Source organism: Ranitomeya variabilis, chromosome 4 (genome assembly GCF_051348905.1).
Source record: "Ranitomeya variabilis isolate aRanVar5 chromosome 4, aRanVar5.hap1, whole genome shotgun sequence".
Taxonomy (NCBI): domain Eukaryota; kingdom Metazoa; phylum Chordata; class Amphibia; order Anura; family Dendrobatidae; genus Ranitomeya; species Ranitomeya variabilis.
This window is the reverse complement of record NC_135235.1, coordinates 35792431-35815579: the sequence shown is the minus strand read 5'-3', so window position 1 is coordinate 35815579 and position 23149 is coordinate 35792431. Positions and strand designations below refer to the sequence as shown.

At 44.0% G+C, this 23149-nt stretch overlaps 1 protein-coding gene across 1 annotated transcript in view; it reads left to right on the top strand.

The window, feature by feature from the left end:
- Positions 1-21516, top strand: part of LOC143769622 (uncharacterized) — a 55742-nt gene extending 34226 nt beyond the window's left edge. Inside the window, exons 4-15 of the mRNA XM_077258332.1 lie at positions 241-297; positions 2062-2187; positions 3702-3747; positions 8556-8646; positions 9867-10008; positions 10431-10535; positions 12482-12572; positions 12661-12730; positions 14030-14107; positions 15438-15540; positions 17204-17310; positions 19816-21516. Coding sequence (XP_077114447.1) covers positions 241-297; positions 2062-2187; positions 3702-3747; positions 8556-8646; positions 9867-10008; positions 10431-10535; positions 12482-12572; positions 12661-12730; positions 14030-14107; positions 15438-15540; positions 17204-17310; positions 19816-19951 — 1152 coding nt within the window. The 3' untranslated portion in view covers positions 19952-21516. The remainder of the gene's footprint in view (positions 1-240; positions 298-2061; positions 2188-3701; positions 3748-8555; positions 8647-9866; positions 10009-10430; positions 10536-12481; positions 12573-12660; positions 12731-14029; positions 14108-15437; positions 15541-17203; positions 17311-19815) is intronic.
- Positions 21517-23149: the final 1633 nt, after the last annotated feature.

Here is a 23149-nt window from a genome sequence, read left to right as displayed (position 1 = left end):
GTCCTGCTGCATAATATGCGCCATGCTGCTGCTACATAGATATGTGAGATGGAGTCTGTCATGTCTGTGTGATCTCATAACAGCTAGTTTCTACCCACTAGTTCAGTGACTACTGAAAATTACAGAGAGCCTGCCGAGGGGGAAACATTTTTTTTTTTTTTCCCGCAAGATACCTAGTTATTCAGGAATACATCATCCTCTCTAAACCCTTTTACTTCATATGTCCCTCTCTCTCCACAGAGGCAGCGGGAACGGAAGAAGCTTGAGAAGAAGAAACACCTTGAAGAAAATGAGCAGGTATGCAGGCATGTAGTTATCCAGGGGATGTGCAAAAGACGTGTAATCTCAGCAGCGCTCTGTTCTGTTTTATAAAATGGGGTGCAAAGTTATAAGTCTGTGATGGCCATATATCTTATTGTGCAAAATTGTACTCTCATTCCTTATGTCCCTTCTTCCTTCATTTTTTTTTTTTTTTTTTTTTTGTAGAATTAATCTAAACCTTATTTGAGTCACAGGCTGTATCATAAGTAATGTGCGTGCACTACTATTCATTAGCAGAATAGTGAGTGCAGCTCTGGGGTATAATACAGGATGTAACTCCGGATCAGTAATGTAATGTATGTACACAGTGACTGCACCAGCAGAATAGTGAGTGTAGCTCTGGAGTATAATACAGGATGTAACTCAGGATCAGTACAGGATCAGTAATGTAATGTATGTACACAGTGACTGCACCAGCAGAATAGTGAGAGCAGCTCTGGAGTATAATACAGGAGGTAACTCAGGATCAGTAATGTATGTACACAGTGACTGCACCAGCAGAATAGTGAGAGCAGCTCTGGAGTATAATACAGGAGGTAACTCAGGATCAGTAATATAATGTATGTACACAGTGACTGCACCAGCAGAATAGTGAGTGCAGCTCTGGAGCATAATACAGGATGTAACTCAGGATCAGTAATGTAATGTATGTACACAGTGACTGCACCAGCAGAATAGAGAGTGCAGCTCTGGAGTATAATACAGGATGTAACTCAGGATCAGTAATGTAATGTATGTACACAGTGACTGCACCAGCAGAATAGTGAGTGCAGCTCTGGGGTATAATACAGGATGTAACTCAGGATCAGTAATGTAATGTATGTACACAGTGACTGCACCAGCAGAATAGTGAGTGCAGCTCTGGGGTATAATACAGGATGTAATGCTAGATCGGTAGAAGATATGTACTGTACATAGAACAGTGCGCAACTTTTTTAGTTTTAGTTCTCTACATGAATAATTATTGATATGCCTTTAATGTATAAATCCAGCTTTAATCCAGTGTGTGTGACTGGCCGTCATCCCGTACTGATAGCGTTTCCCGGATGTTATGACTCGCGTTCTCCGGTATTTCTTCAGAGCCGTGGTGCAGCCACTCACTGCGATAATTGTTGCTAATTGATATAATTATCAGCTGCTTATTATATACTTTATTGAAGTGTTGCCATTGCTGCAGCATAACAAAACCACGTCTGATCTCGAGGGTCTCGTGGAGTCGCCTTTATAAGTAAGACGCCTTCAGTGTCACATATGAGGCAATTGCTTTACGAGGAGTTTTCTGCTGCGTCCTTATTAGTGTACAATCTCTGCAGGTCATAGAGTCGTGTAAGAAATTTCTGGAGAGAAACTGTTTATAGAAGTGATTGGATAAGGAGCCTATGTCAGCTATTGTGTAAATGGATAATTAAGGGAGAGAAGAGAGTTAGGAAATGGGCAAATTGCTTACAGGGCAATTCCCTAAATATATATTAAAGGGGTAATCTCAACATCTGAAATGGGGGAAATTCCAAAGTTATTGTAAAAACAAAATGTTGCTGAAGCCTCAGGTCCGTGGGTGTAATGACCCCCTTGTTGGCGAGCGGCTCTGCTGTTCTCACATGATGAAACAAGCGCCGTGCTGTGTATTCTCTGCGTTGCCCCTTCTCTCCATTAATCAGGCGTTGTACTCAGGAGCCGGTCCGACTGCTTCTTTCTTGCCCGTAATCAAACAATTATGTTTTTTTTGTTTTTTTTTTGCAGGAGCCGGAGTGGGACGTAAATAGCGCGTTTGTTGCCAATGCTGCCAGTCACATCAGACCAAAGAGCAGGAATAAACATGACAAGAAGCACAGTGCCAACAAGGAGAATGAAGAGAAGGTGCAGGAGGTAACGCTGCTGGTCCTGGCACGTTCGGAGACAATATACAGTATGGTGTGTCGTTTCCCCCCATCCAAAAAAAAATAAAAAATAAAAAGATTTAAAAAAAAAATTAAAATTTGCAGAGACTCGAGGGCAACTCTTGGATCAGAAAATGTTGACTACCTCAGGTTTCCTAAACCCCTTCCCATGCCGCACCCAATATTGTTTTTTTTTTTTTTTTTATTTAATTTTTACCCTCCCCACACCCCTCTTCCAAGAGTAAAAACAACTTTTTTTTTTTTTTTATTGGCTACCTAGTTGTACGAGGGAAAAGTTGTAGCTTTGACGGACACCATTAATTTTGCCATATAATGTGAAGAAAAAATGTACAAATACGATAAAAAGAAAAATGCATGTCTCCCATTGTTTTGTGGTATAGTTTTTGCAGCATTCATTATATGGTGAAAAATAGTTTGCCAACTTAATTCTTCACGTCATTACGATTATGGTGATTCGTTTTATTTACTTATTTTTATTTTATTGATGACATTTGAAGAAAAAAAAATTTAAAACAATTTGGATTGTATCGTCATTTTTTGGGGAGCTGAAGCTCCATTTAGGATTTTACCATTTTTGGATACGTACAAAGTTCTTGTCACTTTTTAGTGCATTTTTAGGGGGGACGTGCGGAGACAGCAGTTCTGACGTTTCGTGGTTTTTCCCTATATGCCATTTACCTGGCAGGTTAAATAACTTTATTTTGATTAGACATTTGTGCATGCAGCAGCGACGAAAATATATATTTATTCCTTTTAAAAGGGATTCAAAGTTAAAAAGAATGTTTTAAAATATAAGAAAAATGAAATAGAATCATTTTTTTTTGTTTGTTTAAGCTACAAAAAGAGAAATTAAACGAAAAAAATGATACATAATTATATATTTACTATTTTGTGCTTTTAATTTCTTTGTAGTAAGTGATTCTAATTTTTTTCCTATTTTTAAAGCATTCTTTTCAACCTTTATTCCCTTTTTAAAGGATTTAAAGGGGTACTCCCACCTCCAAGATCCTATCCCAATATGTAGTAGGTCTAATAATATTCACAAATACCTCCAATTAGAAATGTAGTGTAGTTTTTCAGATTCGCTGTCTTTCATCATGTGCGACATTTGCAGGATCTTAGATAGGTATCCATTGTTACGACCACTAGCAACTAACTCACTTTATCAGTGGTCGTAGCCATGGATACCTCAGGTCCTGCAATGGCCTGCACATGAGAAAAGAGACATAGCAAATCAGAAGAACTATACTACATTTCTAATTAAAGGTATTTGTTATTATTATTACACCAACTACATATTGGGATAGGATCTTGGAGATGGGAATACCCCTTTAATCGCTTGTTCTTTATATTGCTATTGTGCAATATCTATTTTTTTTTTTTTTCCTGCCATTAGATGAGGCAGCGCCAATCTGGTGACAAAATCCCTTTTAATTGGTAAAATTCTGACTCCCCTTAGTTATAGAGGTCTTTCTTTTGCAGGATGACTGCACCGATCCCATGATCCAAAGAGCCAGAGATCTTGCCGGTAAGTAGGGCCTTGCAAATCCGAACCATGTCCTAATTTACACATCAATATAGATCTAATACTTCTACATAAGAGAACAATTAGCAAAACAAAAAGAAATATACGTTCATTTATTTTTATTTATTTTTTTGCAAATTGATCTATTATGCAGAAGTATTATATCCCATAGACGAGAAGAAATCTTTTCACATTTATATTAATAAAAAAAGGAAGGGTCAGGATCTATAGAAGCCAACCAAGTGACAACCATGTTTTTTTGCACTTAAATGGTTCTTTTTCTGATGTTTCTTACAGTGCATTTAAAGGGGACCTGCAATATTTTCTTAAAAATGGTATAAGTGCTGCTGTTACGAATCTTTGTGTTTTTTTTTTTTTTTTCTCCTGCTTCTCTCCATTCCTGAGATATGGCGCTCTTTTTTCCCTGTATATAAATCTAGTATTTTAGCCAAGTAGGTGTGGTCCCCTCTGCTCAGGAGCAGAGTTGAGGACCACGCCCACTTGTTTAACTAGACCAGCTTCATATACAGGGGAAAATGGGCCATATCTCAGGAAGAAAAGAAAACCAATGCCAGGTTAAGGAGAACGGCGGCATTTACACCAGGTTAAAAAAAACAAAAAGGGAAAAAAACAACATATTTTATGGAAAGTGATTCAGTCTCTGCTTTCTAAGGGTTCCTTTTTAAAAATACTGTAGATTTAGGTAAACCTGGCAGTAAGTGTTAAAAAATCTGTCTTGATAGGAGATTGCGTCTTTTGCCGGATTGCCCCTTTAAGGATAGGCCATTAATAGGAAGTGCAGGAAAACCCCTTTAGATTTGTTTTCCCCTCTATATAATAGATGCAGAGAAATCATGAGAACGGTCGTCCCATTGGAAGCTTCACCCACAACTGGACCTGGCGGCATCAGCACAGAGCTGGGGCAGACGGTGATGATAATGACCTCCGCTCTGCTCTGTCCTATAGTGGCCGCTCACACACATTAAGGGACTTTTCTGTAATTTTTTTATATTCTTGGAAGACCCCTGTAAACTTGCTATAGGAAACCCTGATGGGGGGGGCTGTAAGATCTGGTGGGATTGTGATCCATTGCGTCATGACTGCAGAGCCACGGACCAGAGAGAGACGGCCGGCCCTTTGCTCTGATCACTGATTTGTCAGCAGATTTGTGCTGTGTGGATAGTTCAGAGTGAGCGCTGCTCCGCACATGAACTTCAGCACCTTCCAAATTGCCTAAAATCCCTGGACTGTTAATAGCCAGAATTAATGATACAAAGAGGAGCAGCTGAACTGTATGTAAGGCGCAACTATGTGCACATGTGGTGGAATTAAAGGGACAGTGCGCACTAAAGCCATCCCCATCCGTGACGCCTAGGGCATTCTCCTTATGTCCGGCGCTAGGTTTAAAATACATTCACATATCTGCTGTACGTGTCTGGGCTGTCTATTTTTTTTTTTTTTTTTTTAAATAGTAGAAAAATGACCCATAGAGTTTGGTTTTAAAAGCAAATTTGTGTGTCTGATCTGCGAGACTCGGAGCACGTCCTTTTCTCATCCATTTCTTGAGTGATCCTTTAAATGGTCGCTTTACTGTCGGAGAACTTGATCTCGTTTGACAGATAATGTGATAAATAGATAATCTAATTATTTATTATGCATGTTGTCCACTCTCCCTTCCCCCAAATCACTCCAAAATGCCGGCCACTAGGTTTCTGCTTACTGTCCTTTGCCTGTTGACAGGTCTAATCTGTCTGAAAATAGACGGAATACAGGAAGTGGGAGGGGAGGGCTGAGAGATCTCTGCTCAGGAAGTGGGAGTGGTTCTGTTTCTCTGTCCAGGAAGTGGGAGTGGTTCTTTCAGCCCAGGAAGTGGGGGCGACTCTGTCTCAGCCCAGGGAGTGGGAGTGGCTCTCTGCCCAGGAAGTGGCTTTCTGTCCAGGAAGTGGGAGTGGCTTTCTGTCCAGGAAGTGGGAGTGGCTCTCTGCCCAGTAAGTGGGGGCGGCTGTCTCTGCCCAGGGAGTGGGGGCGGCTCTTATGTTATAAAGCAAGTGATTTAATGTAAAACAAACAAACTATATAAGGCTACGTTCACACGCATTTTTTTTCTGCATGCAGAACCTGCTCTTGTCAGTAAAGAAGCTGCTTACAAAAAACAGGTTTTGCTGCGTTTTTGTCTCTTGTGCATGTTGAAAGTTTAGTTCCCCCTTAAAAAAGAAAAGTAACTTCCTTAGGTTTTTGCACTTACTCATTGCTTCCTATGGGTGAAAAAAAAAACGCTGGAAAAAATGCTGAAAGAAGTGACATGCTGCTGTTTGCATAAACGCAGTAGTTTTGAAAATCACTCAGAAAAAAAAGTGTGTGCTGGACATTTCTGAAATCTCATAGACTTTGTTGGTACTGTAAAATGCAGCTTAAAGCTTAAAATTTTGCATAAAAAAATCGCAACGTGCGAACATAGCCTAAATATAAGTTGTAAAAGAGAATGTTACAGCGCCCCTGTGGGCTGCAGGTTTGATCTTGATATTGCTGCTTTAATGTCCCTGGTATTGAGCTGCAGTACAAGACATAAGCATCCAGTAAAAGAAAGTGCTCCTGGGGAAAAAGAAAAGTTAGTGTAGGTTGTGCTCACACTTTCCCATCTGCGTGCATTTATACAGGGGTTGGACAAAATAATGGAAACACCTGGAAACATCAACAAAAGTTAGTTTAATATGGTGTAGGTCCACCTTTTGTAGCGATTACAGCCTCAATTCTCCGAGGTATGGATTCATACAAGGTGTGAATTGTTTCCAAAGGAATTTTAGCCCATTCTGCAGTTAAAACACCCTCCAGTTCTTTGAGCCACGATGGCGGCGGAAATCGACGTCTAACTTGAATCTCTAAAATCGACCTTAAATGCTCAATAATGTTGAGGTCTGGGGATTGTGGGGGCCAGATGAGATGCTCAACTTCATTAGAATGTTCCTCGTGCCGTGCTTTAACGATTCTAGCTGTATGAATTGGTGCATTATCATCCTGAAAGATGGCGTTCCCCTCCGGGAACAGTGCTTGAACCATTGGATGCACTTGGTCGCCCAAAATGCCTAAATAATCTCGGCTGTTAATTCTTCCATGAAGGGATATCATTGGCCCGGCGGATCTCCACGAAATAGCACCCCAGATCATCACAGAACCTCCACCATGTTTTACGGTTGGGAGAAGGCAGTCTGGATGGAATGCTTCTTTCGGCTGTCTCCAAACGTACACTCGGCCGGAGGTCGGAAATAGGGTAAACGATGATTCGTCTGAGAATATCACATGTTTCCACTGCTCGAGGGACCATTCTGGAGGTTTCTACACCAGTCTAAATGCTTGGAAACATTTGTCATTGAGAGCAGCGGTTTTCTAATTGCAGCTCTTCCATGGAATCCACATTTGTGCAGCTCCCGACGAACAGTTTTCGTGGAAACTGGGTTCTGTAGGTGTTCATTGAGCTCAGCAGTGATTTTCGGAGCCGTGGTATTGCGATCCTCTCTCACAATTCGTATTAGAGTCCGACGGTCTCTCTCAGTCAACTTTGACTTTCGGCTGGACCTGTGCTTTGCTGCTGACATTTTTCCTTCTTTCAAACGCAGTCATTACTTTGGAGACACTACCTCTTGACACGCCAAACATTCGGGCACTTTCTGTTACACTAGCGCCTGCCATACGAGCACCAACAATTTGGCCTCTTTGAAAATCCAAGAGGTCTGCCTTTGGTATCAGGTTCTCATCAATGTTCTTACAATTATGCAAAACAAACAGTTAATTTACATACACATATCACATAACACAAATAATCAACTACAGAACATTACCATATGTCACGGTTTGCATGTTTATCACATGTTCGAAGAGTATGATGCCAAAACGTTAGGTGTTTCCATTATTTTGTCCAACCCCTGTACATGATGATGATTTGGCCATTTTATAGTAAATGGCTTCAGAGCTGCGTGCGTTTTAGGTTACACATTAAATGTGTTTCTGCTCATCTCCCCACCATATACATTGCGCTCTGACGCCTCGTTCTGTGACTATTACAGAATAGTCTCTGTCACGTGACCTGAAGACCTGCGGGTGCAAATCTCTAGGATGCTTTCCCTTGGGCAGATTATCGGTCGCGGATCCGCAGCAAATTCACTTTCAGATGCGTGACCCGCTGCATTACTGCCCCCACATGTTACCCCATACATTGCAGAGTCCGCTGCGAAATGGACACGCTCCGGTTTCTGGTCATCTAGAATACGCTGCAAATTTTCCGCAGTCGACAATTTGCTGGATTAATGCTGCATATTGCAGAACAAGATCTACAGAATTCCAGCAGGGAATACACCATGTCATACACTTTATTTTCTATTTATTTGTTTTGTTTAGTTTTTTTGTTGCTGTCCTGCACAATAAATTGTAATTATCCATAAAATGTAACACAGCGCTGCAGCTGCATGCCGCCTCTGTAAGGCTATGTGCACACGTTGAGTATTTGCTTGCACAAATTTCTGCATCTCTTGGCAGGAAAAACGCTGCAGCAAAAACGCGTGCTTTTAGAGAGGTTTTTGTACAGCAATGAAGGCTTTTTTGATCTAAGTAAAGATATATATATATATGTTGCAAAGAAAGAAAAAACAGTCGGCGTTTAACAATTTGCTTACAAAATAGTAATAAAAAAAAAAGGGGTTTAATTTTGGTTTAGTTGGTGATTGTGTGGCTGCCCCTCGGTGTGTTAGCGAGCCCTCCCGCCATTACACATGAATTCCTGCATTCCTCGCCTTTATTAACCTTCTCTTTTCTTCCAGAACAAGGCGTTAATTCAGTGAAAGACGGAAACTACACCAAAGCAATTGAACTGTTTAGTGACGCGATCAGATTAGATCCTAAAGATTACAGGTAAAAATGTGCAGCCAGGAGCGACGGCGTCTGTCGGAGGATTTATATCTTCCCCATCATGTAAACTGCTGTGGAAATTGGATTTGTGTTCTGATTTCTTGAAGTTTAAGGAAATGTTTATTCATCATGATGATAATGTTGTTAATCTGTGTGCGTAACCGTGATTTATATGGGGAATACCCTGACCTCATCCAAGTCTGTTATTATCAGTCATTGTACAGGAGGAGGAGGTGAGCTGTGATATCACCTATTGTGAATGGTGGATCCTGTGTTATCTGCAGTATATAGAGGTGTTATCAGTCATTGTACAGGAGGAGGAGGTGAGCTGTGATATCACCTATTGTGAATGGTGGATCCTGTGTTATCTGCAGTATATAGAGGTGTTATCAGTCATTGTACAGGAGGAGGTGAGCTGTGACATCACCTATTGTGAATGGTGGATCGTGTGTTATCTACTGTATATAGAGGTGTTATCAGTCATTGTACAGGAGGAGGTGAGCTGTGACATCACCTATTGTGAATGGTGACTCCTGTGTTATCTACTGTATATAAAGGTGTTATCAGTCATTGTACAGGAGGAGGAGGTGAGCTGTGATATCACCTATTGTGAATGGTGGATCCTGTGTTATCTGCAGTATATAGAGGTGTTATCAGTCATTGTACAGGAGGAGGAGGTGAGCTGTGATATCACCTATTGTGAATGGTGGATCCTGTGTTATCTGCAGTATATAGAGGTGTTATCAGTCATTGTACAGGAGGAGGTGAGCTGTGACATCACCTATTGTGAATGGTGGATCCTGTGTTATCTACTGTATATAGAGGTGTTATCAGTCATTGTACAGGAGGAGGAGGTGAGCTGTGACATCACCTCTTGTGAATGGTGGACCATGTGTTATCTACTCTTTATAGAGATGTGATATGTGATTGTACAGGTGGAGGAGGTGAGCTGTGAAGACTGACTTAAGAAAACCACTTGCTAATCCTCTCCTCTGACCATTGCTACCTCGGGTCTGGCTGCTGTAGGAGGTTACAGGGCTCCAGATACAACTATAATGACTGATTTATTTTCGGGGGGCCGGGTTTTGTTCATGCTTCTAACTCTTGTGATGTTCCAGTTTACCGGTCAGTGCTGAGCTGTTGGATATCGAGATTTTTTTTTTTTTTTTTTTCTTTCCTGTAATAACTTTTTTGGACTCGCTAATATATTTTGCACTTTTCAGGTATTTTGGAAACCGTTCCTATTGCTACGAGCAGCTGGAGCTTTACCCCAAGGCCCTGGTGGACGCAGATATTTCCATACAGCTCTCGGCTGATTGCCCTAAGGGTTATTTCAGGAAAGGCCGAGCCCTGAAAGGATGCAATGTACGTATCCCTGTAAAGTTATAGGTGGCATGGGGCGTTTCAGCTGCTTTCTCATGTCTGTCGTGTGTAAGATGGATGAATATTCACAATCTCTTGTTATACATGGTACATACGGTATACAGCATCATGCTCCGCTGTATATATCCACCAATCACAGGTGGTATGTCATCTGCACCTTTTCTGTAAAATTAAGGATCCCCTTAAATTTGAAGACCCCTGTGCCATACATGCAGCTGCGCCGGGCGCAGTGTCGCCTTTCCTGCGCCTTAGACGTGCCCTTGTGCCCCTCCATCACCCTGCTCAACATTTTGTAAAGCTTTTGATAGATGTGATCTGGTCGCCTCTCCCTGTATATAAAATAATCTAGGTGTGGTTGGAGGACCCCTTTAATTGCCATTAACAGATTGATCTCCTTGGCGCAGAGGTATCTGGAAGCAGAAGACGCCTTCAAGATGGTGTTAAAGTTGGATGACGGATGCAGCGAGGCTTCAAAGGAGATACACACTTGCCAAGTTTTGCGACTCATGGTAATTTAATGGCTTTTTTAATTTTTTTTTTTTTTTTTCCTTGAGTTTTTGGCCCATGTAATATGGCTTATAAAATGCCATTTTCAGATACGCTGGGTAAAAAAAACAAATCAGTTGAGTTTGGGATACTCATGATGGTTCTCTGCTGTTTATCCTCAATCGTTTCACAATCCTGTATTTCCGGCTGTGCTGCAGTGAAAAGCATGGTGAAAAGCCTGCGGTGCAATATAAAGCATGAAGGAAGGACATCAGAAAGTGAATCTCCAGTAGTCGGTGTAGATAAGGGGTTGTCTCAACTTCTCAAAGGGGTAAAATTGCAAAGGATGTGAAAAAATAAGCAAGTTTGCAATCTTTCCCAGATTCCGCACAGCAAGTCCGCAGCTAATACAGTACAGTGCAAGAAAATGTAAAAATCCCAGTCGCACATTGCAGAAAAAAATCCGCACGACCGTGAAAGCATGGTGCAGACTTCATGTCTACAGCACGCTCTTTATTGTGACAATTATCATTGCAGTTTCCTCCCATCCATTGTCAGTGCTCCGTTGTGGATTTTCCATGCAGATTCATAGCCAAATCAGCAGCGGACATTTTTTGCAATGTGTAATTGAGGGATTTTTAATTCTATAGTTTTTTTAGGTTATTGTCCAGGTTACCGGCCAACTCTGCAGTCTGTGGTGGCCGATTTCCAAGGCAAGGAGCGTACAATTACAAGAAGTCCACTATACGGATTGTAAGCACTGATCTAAAGCTGGCCGGATTACTGGATCTGCCAAGGTTCATTGCTCCTCTGATGCTGCTGAGGCTAATCTGTCTGCTTGGAGCATCTGAGGGTATGTTTCCACGTCCAGGAAACGCTGCGTTTTTGACGCTGCGTTTTTCCGCAGCGTCAAAAACGCAGCGTCCAGATGTTACAGCATAGTGGAGGGGATTTCATGAAATCCTGTCTCCACTATGCAGGAAAAAACGCATGCGTTTTTCCCGCGAAAACGCACATGCGTCGCGTTTTTTCAGAACACACCATGTTGCTACAATGAGCAAAACACGCAGGAACACCGCAGGTGACCTGCCAGTGACCTCAGGTGCATTTTTGGTCAGGATTTTACCTGCATAAAATCCTGACCAAAGCCTGAAGCAAACCTGAACGTGGACACATACCCTAAGAGAGGACACCGCTTGGACTAGCATTGCTGCTATGGTGCTGGTCAAAACTGTCAATCAAGTGGAACAGGCGGAGGAGTGTTGCACTGCGGCAAGCAGGAGGCGGAGGAGTGTTGCGCTGCGGCAAGCAGGAGGCGGAGGAGTGTTGCGCTGCGACAAGCAGGAGGCGGAGGAGTGTTGCGCTGCGGCAAGCAGGAGGCGGAGGAGTGTTGCGCTGCGGCAAGCAGGAGGCGGAGGAGTGTTGCGCTGCGGCAAGCAGGAGGCGGAGGAGTGTTGTGCTGCGGCAAGCAGGAGGCGGAGGAGTGTTGCGCTGCGGCAAGCAGGGGGCGGAGGAGTGTTGCGCTGCGGCAAGCAGGAGGCGGAGGAGTGTTGCGCTGCGGCAAGCAGGAGGCGGAGGAGTGTTGCGCTGCGGCAAGCAGGAGGCGGAGGAGTGTTGCGCTGCGGCAAGCAGGAGGCGTGTTGCGCTGCGGCAAGCAGGAGGAGTGTTGCGCTGCGGCAAGCAGGAGGCGGAGGAGTGTTGCACGTCTGAAGAATGAAGCTTTAGCACCTTACTCAATGCAGTTATTCTTGCTCCTTTCACTTTCAGCATCTGATTGCTGTCAGGCATTCTTAACATCCAGATTATAGAGATTTGGGAAATTCTGAGCAAATAAAAAGTATATGTTTCTAATCCTACAATAAATACAATTATGAAAGCAGAAAACTAGATATACTGCGACAAAATAAGCAACAGATTTTATTTTTTTTTTTTTCATCATACCCTAAGGTGTCTTTCACTTTTTTTGTAGGATCTGGGTTTTACCCAGGGACAAAGCCTCCACTTGGTAGAGGAATACGGATCTGTCGCTGCTGTAATGGAAGCGCCAATTTCTGCTAAAGGTGATTTTCCGGACACTTACCCTTATTTACGGGGGGGCAGAGGCCGAGCTCTCGGTGACTTTCCTTCTCCTCCTCATTTTCCCCGCAGTCTTGCAGGAGAACATGAAGCTCGATGAGACGGGAGAAGAGGAGCTGCTCTTCCTAAATGACTTGTCTGAGTGAGTGCAGCGGCCGCCGCCACATCTGCTGCCGGAGGAAACCTATAAATCTGTAATGGCTGACAGCAGCGTATCCGTGCTCTCCACCAGTATTTCACTTATGCAGATTGCCTTCCCTTTTTAATCTTGTAGTCAGGCGTGCGTTTCACGGTTCAGTTCCCTCCCGAGCGTCGTCTTTGGGATATTATTATAAACTGTTTTACGGGAGAATGTTTCCTGACAACTGCCGGCTCTTATTACAGGATCGGTTTCCCCCGCTTTCTATCACATTGGCTGCGGTGGTCTCTCCTCTTTAGCTGCTGCTTTCTATAGATGTAGCAGAGCTGAATTTTGCATGGAGCATTTCCTCTTTTTTTTTTTTTTTTTTGCAATCGTCGAGAGAACCTTACAAACGTTCATTTTGCGCAATTGATGCACCAGATCTTGAACAGGTTTTATTTTATTTATTTTACTCCTTTATATAGCGCCATTAATTCCACAGCACATTACAGACATTATCATCGCTGTCCCCGATGGGGCTCACAATCTAAACACTCTATGAGTATGGTCTTTGGAATGTGGGAGGAAACCGGAGAACTTGGAGGAAACCCACGCAAACACGGGGAGAACATACAAACTACTTGCAGACGTTGCAAAGCAACAGTGCTAACCACTGAGCCACCTTTCTAACCACTGAGCCCCTGACCACTGCTCCGTACTTTATGTAGTAGTCACGCAGAGTAATGCAAAGATCATTCCGATGCAAGGCCTTAGTGATGAGCGAATGTCCTCGGATAAGGTGTTATCTGAGCATGCTTGAGTGTTAACCGACTGTCTTCAGCGTGCTCGAAAAAATATGTTCGAGTCCCTGCGGCTGCATGTCTTGTGTCTGTTAGCGTTAGACAGTCCCTGTATGTGTGGCGGCTGTCGAACAGGTGCGAGACATGCAGCCGCATATTTTTCAAGCACGCAGAAGACACCCGGTTAGCCCCTGAGCATGCTCAGATAACACCATATCCGAACACGCTCGGTCATCACAAATCTTAATCACTGTGCCGACTAACTGCTAAAAATGTTTGTCTAGAACCTCACATTAAAACAAGCTGTAAGCCCACCGGCCATGACAAGGCGACGCTCACCTGTGTAACTCAATGTAAAAACATGTGCATAGTTTGCGTAAATCTTAGCACCCTCGGGCAGGATACTGCTTTTTATTTTCTGTCTATTTATCAACATTTTGTGCAGGATTTGGTTTTCTCCCTTCCATTTCTCTGTCCTGTAGTTGCACTGATTTCTGCCGCCTTGTGTATTGTTCTGCAGGACGCAGAGCTGTTCGCTGTGGGTGGGAAACGTCACCGACCAGATAACGGAAAAGCAGCTGCGCGACCTGTTTAAATAGTAAGGAAAAGCTTTGGTTTTGGCTTTTATTTTCCATGTTTCTGCTGGTTTTGTTTTTTGGCTGGGTGGCTGCTTGCCGCAGTAACAAGCTTCTCCCCGATTCCTGCCTGAAATCCAGCGAGCCCATGTGTTTGGTTCTGCGTCAGGGCTCGCATGCTGATCACGGCGTTGGAATAGTGGCCCATTTGGCTAGTCCGATTCAGAACGGGCTCATAATGATACATCTTAATTCAATTGTACAAACTTTAAAGGGGTATTCCGCTCTACACTTATCACCGAGTAGGTGCAGTGGGACCCCAGAGTGCCAGAACGGGGGACTTGGGACCTTTGTTTTCTCCTGGCTAGTGATAAGCGATAAGGTGTTATCTGAGCATGCTCAAATTAAATAGTAAAAGTGATATACAGTGATGTAGCAAACCTTAACTTGGCATAACATGCTGTAATAAAACTAAATGGTTATTTATCATTGTTACTAATAATTTGGTAGAATGTTATATTATTAAATAATTATTTAAAATTTAAAAATAAATTTTATTTTTTTTCTTATTTTGCACTAGATTTCCTGGTTTCGGCAAGTTTTTTTTTTTTTTTTTTTGCTTTTCCTACTTCTTAGAATTGGTATCATAGTAGTCATCGTTTCACTTAGTTGTGTTCAGTTTGTGCCTGTAACTTCTGCGGAGGGGAAAGTCTTGGCTTCATCTCATTAGCTCTGTTTGCCTCTGACAATTAGCCTTGAAATTAGCGCAGTCGTTACGCGTTACTTAAAAGCATCGCTCTGCAACACCGCTCAGCCGGGGACCGCACTGCTTAATGGATGGCGGGAGGGAATGCCAGCGCCTCTCCATAGTCAGCTCATTAGTCTAAGGAGTAAAAATAATTAATATTTTATTATTTATCTGAATTATTTTACTTTTTTAGACCATTTATTGCCCCGTCGGAGCACGACTTCCATTTATCAGCCGATCACAGGGTGTTCTGCTGCTGAACCCCTCAGATGTGACCGGTGATAGAATAAGGCAGAACGTGTTCAATTCTCCTGCAGCGCCTCCGCAGGCGAAATAGAGAATTGCACAATTCGGAGCAACCATGGCACATGTACTGGCATTAGGATTTTTTGATGTTTTTTTCACTCCCTTTTCAATTTTTGTTTCTTTGGTCTGAAATCCGATAAGCATCTGATTAACTACCTGGGACGTGCTGACAAAACATCTATTATCTAGAGTTTGCATTTTTCAGCAACTGAAATTTTTTGCAACCAATTTTAATGATTTAAATTTGTTTTTTTTTCTTTCTTTTAAAACGGTTTCATTTTTTTTTTTCTTTTCCCCAGTTATGGTGAAATTCACAGCATTCGACTCCTCGGTGAAAGATTCTGTGCGTTTGTGAATTTTAAGTGCCCCATTGCGACAGCCCGAGCCCTTGAGGCGCTGCAGGTAAGAGGTGGTGTATGTGTGTGTGTGTGTATGTGCGCACCCAGCAATGGCTTCCTCAGGAGTGTGAGCGCACATGTAGCCGGGCAGCACACTCTATACTGCTATAAGGAAGCTTCCAGCGAGCAGGTCGGTATTCCTAGCGCATAATACATTACAATGTCTAGTTCAAAGACGACGCTCCCCAGAGCTGAAATCACTGCAGCAAACTCTGTGCAGGCATTACACCTGTATGGTGGAAGATTTCAGCTCTGAAGACTACAGGACTGTAATACAGCCAGTGCAAGTTCTCTCCTATAGAAGGAAGAAAAACTGTTACTTGGTTTAGCGCCCTCTGCTGTTACACACCTGGTTTAGCGCCCCCTGCTGTTACACACCTGGTTTAGCGCCCTCTGCTGTTATATACCTGGTTTAGCGCCCCCTGCTGTTACACACCTGGTTTAGCGCCCCCTGCTGTTACACACCTGGTTTAGCGCCCCCTGCTGTTACACACCTGGTTTAGCGCCCCCTGCTGTTACGCACCTGGTTTAGAGCCCCCTGCTGTTACGCACCTGGTTTAGCGCCCCCTGCTGTTACACACCTGGTTTAGTGCCCCCTGCTGTTCTTTTCTTCTTGGAACATTCATCTTATGTGTCCATTGCTGGTGAGACGTTTCTTACTGGTGGTCTCACAACAGCAAGGATCATTGTCCATCTGTGCCAGAGGATCCAGGTAAGGGCTCATTTCCACATGCGAGGCACACGTCCGTATCTCGCATGTGGAAACCAAGCTCTGGCGCCGGCACTTTGGAGCGGGGCTGTGCAGCTCCATGTGTTCCTATGTGGCCGCACGCTCCGCTCCTCAGTGCCGGCTCCACAGCTTGGTTTCCACATGCGAGATACGGACGTGTGCCTCGCATGTGGAAATGAGCCCTAATGGGACTGATCTACTCGGCGTGTCTGACCTCCAGCACTGGGCACATTTGGTGGATTTTCTGAGAGGTAACCAAAAGAACACCAGGGGGCGCCGTAATGAGAATGTAATGGTAAGATCTGCACATGGGCGCATACATTTTGATAATTTCTGTTGAAATCTTGTCCTGTTTTGCATAATCTTATCCAGTAATTTAAATAGTTATTTGTCGGTCAAAATCTTTAACGATGTCGTAGTAAAGAGAAATTATCAATCAGAAAAAGACCTACTTGTTAAATCAGCTTTTTGTTTCATGGATTAAAAATTAAATTGGTCATTTTTTTTTTTTTTTTTTCATATCACAATATTTTTGAAAAAAACAAAAAAAACAAAGCAAAGATGAATTTTCACACCGGCCACTGGAATTCTTTTCTACTTTCTCATACTTGTCTTTTTAGGACGTTTTTAGTAGGCTCTCCATCATTGGGGGGGGAGGATTACAAGAGATTTAAGCAAAAAATTCTGAAATGAAAGAAAGGAAAAAAATGCACTTTTTTTATCCATGAATCAAAAACCTGGTTTAAACAATAGATGCATTGTTGTAAGTGCAGTAATCCGCACTGGTCGCCACAATTTGGAAGGTGCTTGTACGGTCTATACCTGGCCAGCTGATCAGTGGGGGCGCTGGTTGTCTGACCCCCACAGATCTGAGGATCCTGGCTACCTATACTGCTGAGAAACATAAGATTAGAGAGATTTTTGCTCCTATTCACAGGGTAAAGAAGTAGAGAACACAAAGTTATTGATTCGATACCCGGACAAGCCTTACCGACCCTTGGCCATCATCAGTTCTGAAGCACAAACCAAAACGGCAGCAGCGAAGTAAGTTGTCACCCCCGGAGTACCCGCTGCACGTCTGTCTTTATATGGATAATCGAGTATTATCAAGCATCATTAGATTATTTTGGTTTATTTCCTATTCTTCATCACGGGCCCCTCGGGGGCGGGCACTCAGCTTTCCCCATCTGTAAATTAAATTTCTGCCTAATTATGAAACAAAAGAAAAAAATAATTGTAACAGCAACGCTATAGTGAGGAGCCTGCCGGGGCCATGCTGGGGCTATATTGGCCCTCTCTGCTTTGTCGGACAACAGATACAATTAAATGGTCCCTGTGCTTTCAGACAATGTGATCAGTGATAGATGATTTGATAAGTAGATAATCTACAATCACTTCATTTACATGGGGTCGTCCGGCCTTAGAGTACAAGTCTGCACTCACTCTCTGTGACATGTGAATCCTCACCCTCGCTGCACGCTGTGGGGATTCTCCAGCCCCGGGATCGGGCAATCATGTGACCACAAGTCTGCAATTAAAAATACTTCCTGCCACATCCTGATCGTGTCCGGCCGCGCACGTCTAGTTGGTGTGTGACTGCATGTATTATGTGGCTACGCTCCTGGACCCAAAGAATCCTCACAGCGTCCAGTGAGTGTGTGACTACTGACTTGTACCCAAAGGCCGGACAACCCGTAAAATTATCATGTTGTTTTAATCGAGAAATTGAGCCCCCAAGTAATAGAGGGTCTTCCTTCTGTATAAATTGCGATTTACTGCTTGTTGCCAAGTGTAATCTGTCCCGAAACGAATTACAGAAAGTGGGGGCCGTCCTTTGTCGATCTCTTCACCAAATGGGGGAGGTCCTTAGTTGCATTCTTCACCAAGTGGGGGCGGTTCTTAGTCGCGTTCTTCACTAAGTGGGGGTGGTCCTTAGTCGTGTTCTTCACCAAGTGGGGGCGGTCCTTAGTCGCGTTCTTCACTAAGTGGGGGTGGTCCTTAGTCGTGTTCTTCACCAAGTGGGGGGCGGTCCTTTGTCGATCTCTTCACCAAGTGGGGGCGGTCCTTAGTCGCGTTCTTCACTAAGTGGTGGCGGTCCTTAGTCGATCTCTTCCCCAAGTGGGCGCCGTCCTTTGTCGATCTCTTCCCCAAGTGGGGGCGGTCCTTTTTGCGCTCTTCACCAAGTGGGGACGGTCCTTTGTCGATCTCCTCTTCACCAAGTGGAGGCGGTACTTTTTCGCACTCTACACCAAGTGGGGGCGGTCCTTAGTCGCGTCCTTCACCAAGTGGGCGGTCCTTTTTCATGCTCTTCACCAAGTGGGAGCGGTCCTTTTTCGCGCTCTTCAAGTGGGGGCGGTCCTTTGTCGCGCTCTTCACCAAGGGGAGGCAGTCTTTTGTGACGCTCTTCGCCAAGTTGGGGGGGGGGGGGGCGGCAGAAATTTTGTTACATGCTCCACCAAGGGGGCAGGCCTTTCACGCACTCCACCAAGGGAGGGGGGGGATTTGTCTTCTCCTGCTTGTCAACTGCAAACACAGTGAAGACAAGCTTTCCATTCTGGGTAGACAGGCCATTGAACAATGATGGTAGAAAGTCATGCTAAGACTTTGAAAGACAGTCCCAGTACCTATAGTGCTGGCAGAATACCGATTGGCGTACCAGCTGCTGAAAAAAGGTGGCTGGCAATTAGAATGGGGATAGATACTGGACATATTAGATTGGTCTGTGCGCCAAAGATAGTTTTATCTGATAACGGAGGCCGACAACACCAGAGTAAGAGCCTGGTCTCACTGCTGTATCAGTAGGTTTAGGCTATGAAGTGATGTCTATGTCTGATCTTCTTGCATATACCCCTGTGCACGTCTCACTGGTGACTGCAGAGCTGTCGTTAGACCTTGAGATGTGACATTTGGCCGCGGCCTCGCCAGTCTGCCCTCCCATTGATTTGTAGCGGTCTATTTCCTGCTGCTGCTAATGATCGCTCCGGAGGTGCTACATCTTCCTTCTTATAATATTAGTTTTAGTTGCAATCTTGTGTCCATGAACAGACTGTGCCGATCCTTGGACTCTGCCCATCCTCCCTACGGTGCACGCCTCGCGCCTCCCATTAATGTGCTGCAGTGTAATAATTGCAGTCCTGGGTGACATCGACCATTTGTTCATCCTCCTCGCAGCCCCAGCTGATTGCTTTCTTGCCTTATTCTGCTGCCTGAGCAGTTGTCTCGTGAACCGGGAGGTGGAATGTACCGAGGGGCGCGTCGACCATCAATATTTAATAATCGCTGAACTGCGCTGACCCCAACTTCTGTTGTTTAAAAAAGTTAAAAAAAAAACTTTACTGAGAAGCTGAAATATCAGTATTATATGCAGAAATGTATCACTAGCCCCTCTGTTACTTACACGGAAAGCACATGGCCAGACGTGTGCGGACCCCCGATATCCTTACTCTCCACCACTCCATTTAAAGGCTACGGCACCCATCCAAAAATGTAACTACAAGGACAGATAATAAATACAATAATATGATTTATTTTTCTTTTTTTTCTTTTTAGCACCAAGAAGAAAGTATCATCTAAGAGCAGTGAATGTTTCTACTGGAGGTTGAACGGCTGCAGTTATGGGGAGAAATGCCGCTACCGCCACATACCGGAGAACAAAGGGGTAGACCGAAGGCCCTGGAAAAGCTAATCCGCGGAAGGAGCGGACATCATGAAGAAATGTGATCCAAGTGCAATTTACTACAAAAAAAAGTACTGAAGATTAATATTTACTTATTAGCCGCAGTCTGTCCATCTCTCATGGCGAGAGCTGTACCTGCACTTTATTACTGGACCCTGCAGGGGGCATCTGCCCGCACTGTGCCAACTGTTACCCCCCGGAGCAGACGGACGGACGGACTGTTCTGGAAATATGCAGACCTGTTACAGACAGCCTAACGCAGTATTTTACCCCAGCATGAAATTGCATAACTGAGGCCATGGTTGTTCAGCCCATTTCCTGTGGACATGGAGCAAACTGCGCTTTTTGCTCTTTTTTTTCCACTTTTTTTTGTAAGCTATATAATGGTTGTCTTAATTATATAATGTACTTTAATTTTTCATCTTTAGGATTTTTTTTTTTTTTTGGTGTATGCAATATATTCATATAAAATAATAAACACATAAATAATCTAAATGTGCGTATATATTATATAATATACACATTTAGTTACATTATTTTGTTTATAGAAATATTGCATACACCAAAATTGCAAAATGAAGATGAAAAATAAAATATAGTTATTACATAATTATACATTATTTAACTAAAGACAACTAGTATATGTTAAGGCAAAAGAAGTGAACAAAAAAAAAAAAATTATATATATATGATTTTTTTTTTTTTACCTTTTACTTACATCCACACAAAACATTGCAAATGCCTACCAAAAGTTGGATGAATAATTTTAATTGCAAGTATATACATATATTTATGCATTTACATTTATTATTTACATTTATTCACCCCTCCTTCCAATTGCAAAATAGGTCTATTTGCAAATTTTACAAATGTTCGGGGTGCAGGAAACCAATGAAACAAGAGGAAAAATGACATGACTCACCACAACGAGTATAACAAGTTTTTGGGTTTTTTTAACAGTATTTATCTTACTGAGGGTTATTTTAATTTTATTATGCTAAGTATTTATTTTTTTATATATTTTTTATATTATTAATCTTCCATTAGTTCCTTAAAGATCAGTCGCCTAGTCCATGAATGAATGGAGACATATGGGAACTTTGGAGCCCAACTCTCGGGACTGGTTGAGTTCCCAGCAATCCACACTCGTTTAGCACCGGAGCATGCTCAGATAACACCTTTTTCCCGTCTCCCATGACAGCACACCTGAGAGAGGGATCCGCCCAGTCAGGACAGGAAACCTACTGAAATAAAAGGGCGGTACCTCTCCCTCGCTTCAGTTGGGTTTCCTGTCCTGATGGGAACCCCTTGTGCTGAAGAACGGCGGTTCGATTTTATTAATAGAAGATCTTCTTACCCGCTCCTGTCCCGGCACTGGAAGCACAGGCAGGGCGCCTGTATGTCGGCCTTCAGGAAGCGGTAGCGCCGTTCGCAGATCCCATAGGGCTCTTGCGCACGTGCGGGCGTCGGTCCGGCACAGTCCGGACTCCTGGGGCCGGTCTCTGTCCACCACGCCGCTCTCTCCCCCTCAGCTGGGCCACTTCCGGGTGCGCGGCTGACGTTTCGCGCAAGGTACGCTGGGAGTGGGCGTGCCCGCGTGACGTCAGACCGGCGCGCCGGATCCAAGATGGCGGCGCCCATGCAAAGAACGCCGGTAACGCCACAGGCTACCCGGCGGTATCCAGGGGGAGGAAAAAGAGCGCAACGGTCACCGGAAGAGGTGGGAGCACGAGTACCCTTTATTAAGGGAGAAATAACGCTGGAACAACGCTCATTTCCATGCAGCTATCCAGACATGGAGGATCGTATGGAACTCCAGCAGCAGCAGCAGCAGCCTTTACAGCAGCAGCAGCAGCAGCGTGAGCCCCTTTCAAGTGATACGCCTGCTCACCAGCGTACCAAAAAAGATAGCCGCTCGAGTGCAAGGAGTGGCAAACGCCCTGGTCGGTCGTCTCAGGATTCTACCCCCAGGAGAATCGTCCAACGTGCTCCTAGTCCGCCTCAGATTCCGGTACCGTTTGTGGTCAGCGGGTGGTGAGTGATCTACGTGAATGTCACCCTGGTGGTAATAGGCTACATTTTCTGTTTACTTGGCAGGCGCCGAGGAAGGCTAGCTCCAAGACCAGGAATAAGGAATGTGCCCTCTGTAGAGCTCCGTTGGCAGTCCAGTGGCAAAAAAGTCTTTGCATAGATTGTATTCAAAAAACCATCCAGGAAGAAACCCCTGACTTTGCCTCTAGTCTTAGGGCAATTATTAGAGCTGAAGTAGAAGGCTCTGTTAAAGCGGCCCTTAAGAAAAAGGGTAGTAGAGACCCAGAACCGGTTTCCGCGTCGGAGGTTTCTCATTCTGAAGAGGAATATCAGGAGGATCCGTTGTCTCCCTGCTCCTCCGCCTCTAAGTCCCCTGGCTCTTCCTCAGACAGTGATATTGGGGGGCGTCCATGCTTTCTTACCGAGAACATGGACAAACTGGTTAAAGCCGTTAGAACTTCTATGGGCCTAAAAGACGAGAAAACAACCAAATCCCTGGAGGACATTATGTTCGGAGGGTTGGAGGAAAAAAGAAAACGTACGTTTCCCGTTAACTCCAAAATAAAAGCCCTTATTGAAAAGGAATGGAAAAAGCCGGAAAAATCGGGTAATCTGCCCTCGGCTTCTAAAAGACGTTACCCCTTTGAGGAAAAAGATTCAGAGACTTGGGATAAAATACCTAAGATAGATGGCGCAGTAGCAAAATCCTCTAAAAAACTATCCCTTCCTTTAGAGGACTCTGGGGTATTAAGGGACCCCTTAGATAAAAAGGCGGACGGTTTCTTAAGACACACCTGGGAAGCAACCGCAGGCGCACTGAAACCGGCAATTGCAGGAACCTGTGTGTCTCGTTCCCTTATTGTCTGGTTACAGCAAATAGAGGAGCAGTTGACATCTAAAGCCCCAAGAGACGAAATTTTATCTAATGTGACTATGGCTAAAGGGGCAGCCGCCTTTATAGCAGATTCATCAGCAGATTCCGTAAGGCTGGCGGCCAGAGCTGCAGGTTTATCCAATGCAGCTAGGCGTGCTCTCTGGTTAAAGGGGTGCCCGGGAGACCTGCCCTCAAAAAATAGACTCTGTTCTATACCATGTGATGGCCATTTCCTCTTCGGTAAAAAGTTGGAGGACATTCTGGAAAAAGCCGGTGACAGGAAAAAAGGTTTTCCTCGCTTT